At 39.2% G+C, this 11,776-nt stretch overlaps 1 protein-coding gene across 6 annotated transcripts in view; it reads left to right on the forward strand.

Annotated features, from left to right (window-relative positions):
- Positions 1–11,776, forward strand: part of LOC135104936 (cytochrome c oxidase assembly protein COX20, mitochondrial-like) — a 72,386-nt gene that overhangs the window by 52,824 nt on the left and 7,786 nt on the right. For 2 of the 6 annotated variants that reach the window (XM_064012747.1, XM_064012727.1), the window contains exons 1-3: positions 8,997–9,074; positions 10,912–10,998; positions 11,583–11,755. In XM_064012747.1, the coding sequence (XP_063868817.1) occupies positions 10,972–10,998; positions 11,583–11,755 (200 nt within the window). In that variant the 5' untranslated portion in view covers positions 8,997–9,074; positions 10,912–10,971. Of the gene's footprint in view, positions 1–5,829; positions 5,940–8,195; positions 8,321–8,996; positions 9,075–10,120; positions 10,263–10,911; positions 10,999–11,582; positions 11,756–11,776 lie in introns of those variants that run through there. The other 4 variants (XM_064012738.1, XM_064012770.1, XM_064012757.1 and 1 more) reach the window with 4 other exon arrangements.

The following is an 11,776-nucleotide window of genomic DNA, read 5'->3' on the forward strand; positions in this document are numbered from 1 at the left end:
ATCTTTGACGTAAATCTTGGACCTGCCTTCTTCTCCCCCTCCACATCCTTATTCCCTTCCTTCTCCCCATCCACCACGTTTCTCATACCTCCTTAACCTGCTCTCGTGCCCACGCTCTTGGATCTTCCCAGTTTTCCACCATCTTGCTACGACTACAGAATCACTCTCAAACTAAATTTATCTGTGCTGTATACCTCTTACCTAACTCCTCTGACTATAAGAAATTTTTTGACTAGAGTAAAATCCCTCTTATCCGGCATCAACGGGACCGCCGACATGCCGGATACTTGACAGTTGCCGGATACTTGAATAGAAGTGAAATTAAGTCCTGATCTTTTCAAGCTGAACCACTCGTGTAACACTTTGTCCATCATTTCACCACGATGATACTGCAGTGTGTGACGATTTTCCGCTGCCTTTGGGGTGTCGGTGGCTTTCATGTAATCCCGAAATTTTTCGTTTGGGATTTAATGTCATAAATAATTGATGAGCCCACACCATATTCCGCCATTAGTTGCTGTCTGCTTTCACCTCTCTCTAATCGTCGACAAATGTCTACTTTCTGCTTAAGTGTAAGCACAACACGCTTCCTTTTTTCTACAAATTTAGGCATGATGAAGGCGTCAGGCGATAAATAGTGCACACGCGGGACTGAGTCACTGAGTAAACACAGTGCAGTGGGCCGCGGGTGGCGCGAAGCAGTGCGCTCTGGTGGCGAGGGGACAAAGTATGCCTCGCGCGGGAATTTTAATCGATTTTATGAGTACACATTGATTTTTTATTGATTTTAAGGCTCGGGGAAAAATGTGCCGGATACTTGAAGCTGCCGGATACTCGAATGCCGGATGAGAGGGATTTTACTGTACTTAACTTTTGAGTCTTCCATTACAAGAATCTCATGCGCTTTATATTTTTGTCCGGAACCATGCCAAGTCTGTTCTCTAACTAGCCTCAAAAACTCAATTCCTCCATCTATCAACTTGACACAACCTTCCAGACAACTATCCCCTCTTCTTCAATGACACTCAGCTGTTCCCCTTTTCTACACTGAACATCCTTGGTCTGTCCTTTACTTATAATCTTAATTGGAAACTTCACATCTCATCTCTAGCTAAAACAGCTTCTATGAAGTTAGGTGTTCTGAGACGTCTGGAACTCTCTGCTGCTTCTGTATTCCTGCCTTCCTATGACTTCAATTCCTTCAAGAGGGAGGTTTCAAGACACTTATACTTCAATTTTTGACTCCCGCTTCCGACCCTGTTCGAGGACCGGCATCTCAGTGGGCTTTTTTTTTTTTTTTCTTCCCTTGGCCGGTGTTCTTCCTACATAGAAAAAAAATACATACATACATACATACATGCAGAGAGAGAGAGAGAGAGAGAGAGAGAGAGAGAGAGAGAGAGAGAGAGAGAGAGAGAGATTGACTGATTAATCGACTGAATGCATACTTTTATTTGCCAGGTGTTTCATGTTTGTGAATACGTGTGGTTTATTCCGAGTGAACAGTATTATCACGATACAGAATTGTAAATAACCATAAATGAATGATGATAAAGATATAGATGGATGAATACACTTAATTACATTGTTGATACTGTTAAAGAATGATAGAATGGTGGTATGTACATTATAATACATGATAATATTAGCATATGTCACACACACACACACACACACACACACACACACACACACACACACACACACACACAGAGAGAGAGAGAGAGAGAGAGAGAGAGAGAGAGAGAGAGAGAGAGAGAGAGAGAGAGAGAGAGAGAGAGAGAGAGAGAGAGAGAGAGAGATTACAATTCCAAGCATGTTAAGTACGAAGATATACTTAACTTTGGAATACCGATAGACTCTTAACACAACAGCAATTGATCGAACAAACAGAGAACAAACTTGAAATTGGACGAGAGAGAGAGAGAGAGAGAGAGAGAGAGAGAGAGAGAGAGAGAGAGAGAGAGACGTACAAGATTGCGTGGGAGGGGTAACTCTAATGGAAGGCACGGGAGAATGGCAGTAGTTGTTCTCCTTCGTAAGTTACCAATGGGTGTATTTTCACATGTTTCTGCGTCATCCCTCCTCAGCTTTTAACAGTCTTTTAATAGCTTTAAGTGTTTTTGCTAATTTTTTTTTGTCATTATTTATTTATTTATTTATTTATTTTATTTTATTTTTTTTTATTTATTTATTTTTTTTACGGTTCTAGTGACTATTTCCCGACTAGTTTTGCTGTCCGCTTCTTCTAGTGATTGTTTAAGTAGAATTTCACTCTTGAAAACGACAACAGCTTCCACTAGAACTCGTTGAAAGTAGTGGAGATGAAGCGCCGAAACGTTTCACAATTCGGATCTTTGTCATATTACTTTGCTAACACTATTTTCCTTTATTTTCTATTTTTCTTTTTTTTTTTTCTTCTTTCTTGCCCCATCCGTTTACTCCCGCCATTCCTTGATTCTTCCTTTTCTCTCTCCTTTTCATCCTTTTTTTCTCTCTTTCTCCCTTCTACATTCCCTCATTTTATGTATATTTTTTTCCTTTCCTTTCTTTCCCCTTCTACATTATCTGATTTTATACGTTTTTATTTTTCCTTATTACCTGTGTTTTTTTCTTTACTTTATTGATTTTTCCTATTTTTCCTTTTCTTATTCTACATCCCTTCTTTTTATGATTTCTTTGCCTACCACATCCTTTTATTTCCTACCATTACGTGTGTTTCCTTCTTTGCTTCCTTCTTTTTCCCATCTTGTCACTCTTAGCCCCATCATTCCTCTATTTTTTTTTCCTTTCTTTTCCCTTTCTTCTTCCTTCTTTTCGTGCACTTTCCTCTGTCACACCCTTTTATTCTCCAACATTACCTGTGCTTTCTTAACTCCGTTTTTTTTTTTATCTTGTCACTTTTATTCCTACCATTCCATAATTTTTCTCTTTATTTCCCCTTTTACTTTCCCTTTTTTTGTATACTTTTCCCTGTCACATCTTTTTATTACTTGTGCTTTCCTCTCAGTTCCCTTCTTGCTTGCCCCATCGCTCTCGTGACCGCGGTTGCAATACGTATAGACCTGCGGGGCGTGAAAGACGGCGTGATTACCTCATGAAGCCGCGCCCCGCTGAGAGGTGCGTGTGGCGCGGGTCTTTGCTCCCCTAGAGGATAACACCACTCATGTCTGGTCCTGACGCGCCGCTGCGGGAGACTGTGGCGGGCTTATTGAGGGAGGTGGCCCAGGACTTCCTTGCAGTGGTGCGGTGTGACTGAGGGTGAGAGTGTGGTGGAGGGCGTGATTTTTTTTCATGATTGAGGGTCTGGTTGTTGAGATTGTGAGTTTGCACCGAGTGGAGAGACAGGGTTAGGGATCTTAGTCCTCGTGTCTAGATTGGAGGTTGGAGGTGTGACGTGGAATGTATTATATTATCTTTTATTGGCCACTGGCTGAGTATAAGGTCTGATTGTACTGGAGTAAAAAGACGGGGTTAGGGACCTTGCTTGGTTCTCGTGTTTGGAGTGGTGGTTGAAGGTGTGACATGGACTGTATTAGATTATGTTTTATTAGCCATAGACTGAGTAGATTCAGTAGAAGGTCCGAGAAGAAGAGCAGCTTAACGTGGAATGTATTAGGTTACGTTTCATTGATCTGGGAGGAAGGCCAGTTCATTTTCTGAGCTGTCTTTCTACTCTTTTGAAACTAATCAAGTTAAAGGCAGGGAAAGACATAGAACCTGGAAGAAAGTTGCAGAGTTTACCAATAATATAGATGAAAGAGTGGGGATGCTAGTTGACTCTTGCACTGGTAATGTGGACAGAATAATTTGACATCATGTTGTTAAATGATTACTTTTTGAAATTAGCTCCAGCATACCTTAATGATATGAGTAGCCAGTAATTATTACACCATTTTATTATTGAGAACAAATTACCTAACAGAATCTTCATCATTAAGTACAATATGATAGTGTGTGTGTGTGTGTGTGTGTGTGTGTGTGTGTGTGTGTGTGCTCTCAAATCCTGCCTCGAACCTTGCTTTTGGCGATTGCCGAAGACACACACACACACACACTCGCGCACACACTTTAACAGGTCATTACTCCTACATTCACATTTGGACACCTGCAGTATGAAACAATAAATATGAAACACTGAAGCAATAAACATGAAACATTCTCCGATAATCTGTTATGAGTTATTCGTCTGCTATAGATGATGCGTGAATAAACTTTGCAACTGAATTAAGGAGGGGTCAAGTGAAGAGTCAGAGTCATTACAGTAAAGGCAGAAGATTAAGTTACAGAAATGGAAAAAAAAGCGGAGAAAGATAATAATAATAATAATAATAATAATAATCTCAACTCAATACAAACAAATGAACAAAATGAAAGAAAAATTGCACAGACGAAAAAAAAACATGATGATAATGAGGAAACACGATAGGAGGGAATGATGAAAAGGCAGAAATAATAGCTACTGAGGAGGGGAGGAAGGGGGAAGGGTGAACAGCGAAGAGGCGAAGAGAAAGCATGGCACGAGCTTTAGTTACACGAGGAACAGCGATGGAAGAGGAGGAAAGGCACTCATGTGTAAGGTTGAGTACACGTTAGGCTGCTGTCCATTATATGTGTGCTCAAAGCGTTTGTAGTATTTATGTTAGGAGTATTTAGTGTGCTGTTGTTGTCTTCTTAGTGTAGCGTTTTCTGGCTTTAGGTTGTGTGGCTGGTGGTTGATGTGTCAGTGTTGCCTTCAGTGATTGAAATCTTTAGCCAAGCATTTTTGTACTACTCTTTGATGGTTTTGCCGTGAAGATTTGCAGGAACACTAGGGTATCACGGCAGTGTGCTGAACCACCTACCTCTGTGAATGAGCTCACGTGAATGCAGTTGAATTGAGTATTAACGGGTACTGAGCTGGCAGGATTGAGGTTGTCAATACATGTACCGTGGAGTTGTTGAATGAACCGTGTATTATTGGGACAACGTTAGTGGTGCAGTATTGGATTTATCAGTGGTGTTCATGGAACTGGATGTAACACAATAATTCGGTTATATATATTCTGTCCATGAAACTCGTATTCTGGATAAATTCCTTTATTTGTCTTCAATTCTGATTTCTAGTGATTTACTTAGATAATAAAGATATTCATACGAATCTTCAGTTATTTTTTCCTTAGATTGTTTTAATATGGCATATTTCTCCTGAGACTCTTCGAAGTAGAAAAATAAACCAAGATTTTTTTTTATATAGACTTTGTTTAGATGCTTTATAACTAGTTTATCTCGAGACTTCGAGGAAAAGAAAAGAAAAGAGGGAAAATAAACCAAGATAAACTCAAGTAACGTAATGTCCTATATCCTATCTCGATATCTTTTATCCTATCTCTTGATATTCTATATCATCCTATGTCTAGATATTCCATCGTAGAACAAAAGTCTATATGGAAGCTTGAGCTCAAATCTGTTGCACGTAGTTGTCAGTCTCTCGAACTATGATGAACAAAATATCCATTCCAAGAGTCCTTATTAACCAGACCACTCACGGCATAATAGAGTCCCCTGAAACTGGGGCAAGGGACGAAGGGGACAGCAAGAAGTACCATCATATTTGGTTTCTTTGACAACGTTGCCTATGGCTGTTTGTACCGTGTGATTTGGGAAGTCGGAGGGATTGGGGACCACTGCTTAAAACTGTTCACTTGTTTTGTATTTATTGAGATATCCCATCTGTTGTCTTGTGTTCTTTTGTTTTCTTTACTTTTTCTTTATTGTTTTCTTTACTGAAATATCCTAAATATTTCTCGTCTTTAATGTTCTTTGTATTTATATTGTACTCGTAATTTTCTTTAGAACGAAGTTGAGCCAGAAGAGAATCTCGATTTTGGAAGATAGAAGAAAGGCACGGAATCCAAGTTTTTGAGTGGATGTGCATCAAAGGAAGGACAGGGTTGCAGGTGGGTTTCTGGCTGTCTCTTCATTTCGATCTGCTTCTGTTTTTGCCTGTTTGTATATGTCTGTGTCCATTTATGCCTGTTTGTATCTGGCTGTGTCCGTGTGTTTGTCTCTAACGAATCTGTGGGAATTACTAATTTTCATCATAATTTGCGAAGTTCATGAATCAGTGGCACGTAGAAGCAGTCAGTCATTTGGTAACAGAATTTTTGATAATCATGATTCAAGCGTAAAATTTAAGCACATAACGTCCCTTATTATCAGAATATTAGGACAATGGCAACATATTACCTCATAATGAGACGTGAAATAGATGTCACACTAATTCTCATTTGACAGATTGATTCAATTGTACATATTTTTTTTACGTTACTGAATTGAGGCTGGTGGCGAAAAAGAGCGCAATATAATATATGTATACTATAAAAAAAAAAAAAAATGGAAATTTCTTTCAAGATGTGTGGGTGGATGGATGGACGTACAAGTTATGTAGAGTAAGTTCATGCGCAAATGCTAATAACAGTAATGAAAAACTGTAAGTGAGCGTGTTTGGAGCATAGGTATGTAGAGGACAACATAGTGGCGAGGCAGGTGTGGTGGTGGTGTTGATAGTGGTGGGTACTGGAGAGAGTAGGAGAGTGAACCCTAACCCCAGGCCGCATGTTGCTTTGTAGCGCTGAGCGAGGGACGCGTGGGATGAAGAATTGCTTTAGACAGGAGAGGGGAGAGCAGAGCAGGATGAGAGAGCGAGTCAGTTTTAGTCAGTCGATGGGAAGTGAAGTCATGTCAGGGTGTGTTGGGATGTGCGTGCGTTCAGAGTATGTGTGCAGTTCAAAATAGTCTTCATGTTTCTTAGTGAAGAGGCATGGGTATAATAGTGTCCGGCCGAGCTACGAACTACTGTGATGTCTATTAATCAGTCACACTTACTTCAAGATTCTATCCTTTATCAACACCACGCATATATTCTATATCATCCCTATTCAATGTTAATCTTCTTAATGATGTGCCTTTTCATCCGAAAACCACCCCAATTCCTGAGCTGTTGTTTTATCCAGTGTTGAAAGGGGTATTACCGAGAGAGAGAGAGAGAGAGAGAGAGAGAGAGAGAGAGAGAGAGAGAGAGAGAGAGAGATAGGAACAAGAAGTGAATATATATATATATATATATATATATATATATATATATATATATATATATATATATATATATATATATATATATATATATATATATATATATATATATATATATATATATATATATATATATAATACTTTCATCATTTCATATATTCATCCCACGTGTGCCCATGGCCAGCCAGTCTACTCTATTTTTAAGTTTTCTCCTCTACCTCTCAAGGGGACATTACACCCACTTAAGCCCTTAGGAAAAACACGTGCAGCCCGCCTTGTCTTCCTTCCTGGACATTGGCTAAAATAACGACCTCTACCATTGGCTCCTTCACCCCATTTCCTGGCATCTTATTGGTGTTCATTCTTTATCCCAGAAGTTGTATTCGTGATCCATTTCACATAAATATGGCCCGCATGCGTAGCTACAGTCAGTTCCCGTCCGAATAATAGTCAGTCTGTCAGTCAGTCTTCCGAGAGAGTCCGTCTTGAGAGACGCTGCTCAGTCATCATCAGTTCACGAGCAGCAGTCCATATCACTTCAGAGAGAGAGGACGATCATTCGTCACGTCTATAATCATGTCTTTCGTCTCGTATTGCGTGCGTACATTCTTTCTATTATTAAATCAAGAACTCTGATAAATCGTGTCTTTTTACTCGCACACAACTATATCATCTTACTACCCACGACCCCCACGCTACCAACAATACTAAGCTCACTACTCTCCTCCATGCTACCAACACACTAAGGTCCTCATCTGATCCATCGGTGACAAGCATCGTCAACTGGGCAAGTATCTCATCTAAACTAAACCAGTAGTGGCAACGGGTGGCCAAGACAATCTCACTTCATTCTATCAAAACATGCGGTAGCAGAAAAAAATCCCTATACGAGAGAGAGAGAGAGAGAGAGAGAGAGAGAGAGAGAGAGAGAGAGAGAGAGAGAGAGAGAGAGAGAGAGAGAGAGGTGGGGGGGGGGGGGGGGCTGAGGATGGTAGTGGATGGAATAGGAAGATGTGTTGATCCGGTAAAGTCGCCTCGGCCGCGGTTAATGGAGATCAGTTAGGGGAATCAAAGACTCTACTCATGAAAAATGTGTATGGGCACCTTAGCTCAGCCCAGAGGCAGAAGCCTTTATACTGTCGGTTAGCTGACGTCGAGAACAGTCTGTTGGTGAGCAGGCGTTGTGAACAGACGTCCTGCGTTGAGTGTTCTTGTTGTCTACAGGAGTTTAAGGACCCGCTAACACGTAAGTGTCTTGATTTTAAAATACTCAGCTCAGTGTAATACTTATTCTTATGTAATTATGTGCCGAAACATAACTCTGTAGCTGTATTTTCTATAAGGCTGAGACTGGACGTTATCAGTGTATCTTCTCTCTTTATGAGAACTTATTCACGTTCTCAGTTTTGACCGATACCGATTCCGATTCAATCAGTACACCGAGTCAGCGTGAAACGGATCTCATTATCCTGCACTGACCGCACCAGGAAACGAGTGATTACTAGGGGGAATGCTCTTCAAACTGTGACTTAAACTGTAACACTTCGCTCTAATAATCTAAACATGATTTATTGGTTGATGACACTGATTTAGTCATGTTTACGTAATGGTCATGTCATACGCCTTTCTTATCAAGATTACTTCGGCACACGATAAATTTACCTGATGTTTGAACACTACTACTAATACTATTACACTAATATGAAGTTGTTATACTGAAATTTCTGAGTGAATGCAGAAACTTAAGACTTAAATAAATTGCATTATTTTGGAATTGGATTCGGTCTCGCTGATTCCTAAGTTGTAAAGATTGTTTTGTAATAAAAGTTTCAAGGTACTTTGAATTTCCATGTATATCACATTATTTTTTTTTCCCAGCAAATATTGGGTTTCCTTAATGATGTAACTTTATTTTACGTAAGGTGGTGTTAGGGCCGAACTCGAGCAGAGACCGTAGCAGTCAGGAATTTGTTTTGATTTTGAAGTAGCTCTCAATGGAGGTAAGCAGGTATTCTTGTTTTCCTTCCCATTCATTGACACATTATGCTTTCTTTAGTTCGTATTAAATTTGTTAATTTTTATAAGTACTTCAAGGTTTGTTGGTTTGTAAAGTGTGGACAGGAATGAGACTAAAGATTTTGTTACTTTCACAAGTGGACCGGTGCCTTAGTATGGGTTATTAGACTATTTTGTTCACTTAGCTGAGGTGTCAGTCACAATTGCTATTGTCATTTATATATATGTGTTCTTAGTGGTAAGGGGTAGTGCCAATAACTGGAGACTGCAAAATACTTATGGTAAATAAGTTTCACAACAAACTCCATTTGGCAGATGGAATTATTTTTTCCTTATGTTTTGATGCATTTTTTTTAATAATCAGCCATCAGTTTCTACAGCAAATCACTCTGTTGTCATTTTTGCTCCGCTCCCCATCCTCCCATACCATAAGAAACATAGTAATTTACAACAAAAATTTATTGTAGATTAGTCAAAACTCATCAAAACTTACCAGAAAAATAGTTTCGTCCTTGCAAATACCAACAGTTCCCTGTTCAGACCAATTGCTCACAATAGTACTCATGATAAAAAAAGAAATTTTCAAAAATCATTGGTGGTGGTATTTTCTAATCTAACCAGACATAATCTTACCACCAAACTTACTAACCATGCCTAATCTAACCTAACTTAACCATACTTAACCTGATCTAACCATACCTAACCTATCAAACCAAACCTAACCTAACGTAACCTAACCTAACTTAACCTTAAATCTTATTTCTGCTCTCCTGCCTCCTCATCTCCAAATGTATCCTTTTTTGTGTAAATAGTGGTCTCTTTCACACCAAGGACACTTTACAGTGGTCAGCAGGACACCATGCCCCTGTAAGTGTGAAGGGTTCTTGATTTAAAAAAAAAACTTTGCTATGTACTGGAAGTAACTAACATGGCAGCTGTCACACTGGGGCATCTTGCTACACTGATTCAGATCTGCCCTCCTTCCTTCCTAATACAAAATACAATTAATAATTCATTTTTTTCTCAATAGCTGTGACATTGCCTTCAAACGCGTTATTGTGCGCAACTGGTCAAAACTGGACAGCAACACACCCCTCCCGCTGAGGTTCAGCAACAAATGACTCACTCTCCCAAGGGATGAGGGGAAGTGTGTTTGTTCATATGTGTGTTTGGTAAGTACTTTTGCATCAACGTCAAACAGGTCACTCTCCCTTGGAGTCATTTGTTGCTGAACCTCAGTGGAAGGGGTGTGTTGCTGTCCAGTTTTGACCTGTTGCGCACAATAACACATACAAAGGAAAGCCAGTAAATTTTAAAAAATCACTGACGGCATGTATATATGGGGTTCAAAATACCCAGCACGAGGAACTTTAGCCAGTGAGTTAAGTCATGAAAGTAGAAGGGAGTTTGTAGTGATTCTGGAATAATATTGTACTTGCTTGGGAAGATGACTTTTGTTATTACAAGTGTTCCTGTAGTGCATCTACTTATGAACTCTTGTCAGTTTGGAGTTTGAGTTTTATGAAAATAGCCCTAGCTACTTTTTAAAATTCTGTTCTGTACAGTGAAGGGATTAGTGATGAAATGAGTGAATTTAATTGATCCAAACCTAACATATCCCTCCCTCAGATGGAAACACTCCTGTTATATCAATAGTATCCAGTTTCAACATACAAATTTCTGATGTGCTTGACATATTTCCATTTCAGGGGATTTAGGAAGTGAATGGGATATTGTATTCATTAATGACAATTCTATACTAATCTACTATAGTTCTACTATAGTTTCATCAAGCTTTGCCTTTTTCTTTTTTCTCCACAGAATAATGACAGTTATTCCTGATATTATTGATTGTTAATAAGCCAAGAGGCATTCAAGTTGATGAACATGGAGGAGGAGAAAAGAGAAGTAAGTTCAAGATTTCCTGTTATGTCTTGTATTGTACAGAATATTCAGTTTCTAAGTGTAAAGAATATTCAGTTCTGCACTTCATTAGTGTAAAGATAAGAAATGATCTAGAATAAGATCAAGTAAAAGTGATCCAGTGGAAGGCAGTTTGGTGTTGTTCTGTGTCAGGACACAGCTTAAGGTAGAGTTTGTGCATGATTATTATTATTATTTATTTATTTATTTATTTATTTATTTATTTTAAGAACTTGTTGATTACTTTGCTGCAAATCACACTGTTGTGGTTGAAGGGTTTTACATGATCTCTGACAAAGCGCAACACTGTATAGATTAAAATCTTGCCACCAATAATCTGCAGTACCCTTCAAAAGTTTGAGATGCAAATTGTTGGTCTATTAGATGTCTGACTGGAAAGGAAGGAAGCATCATTGTGAGGATGTCAATCTTAAATATAGATTGACCATTTTTACTCCTTAGTATTTGGTGTCATTGCATGCAGTGGTTTTATTTGATGTAACGTTGTTATGGTACATGCTTATGTTACCTGGTAGGAAACCACATGCTGATAGTTTCCTTACTCTCAGGTTAAATTGATGGGAAGGAACATGTCGCAGATGCCATGCTTCCGAGAAACTTTCCTGTACAGCGTCAGCTCAGGTCTGGCAGCTGGCTTTCTGCACTTCATGCTGACGTCAAGAGTCCAGAGATCTGCACACCTGGCTATGGCAACCTATGGATGTGTGACTCTAGGATATTGGTGAGTGTATACAAATGGAAG

The sequence above is a fragment of the Scylla paramamosain genome, chromosome 1 (genome assembly GCF_035594125.1).
Source record: "Scylla paramamosain isolate STU-SP2022 chromosome 1, ASM3559412v1, whole genome shotgun sequence".
Taxonomy (NCBI): Eukaryota; Metazoa; Arthropoda; class Malacostraca; order Decapoda; family Portunidae; genus Scylla; species Scylla paramamosain.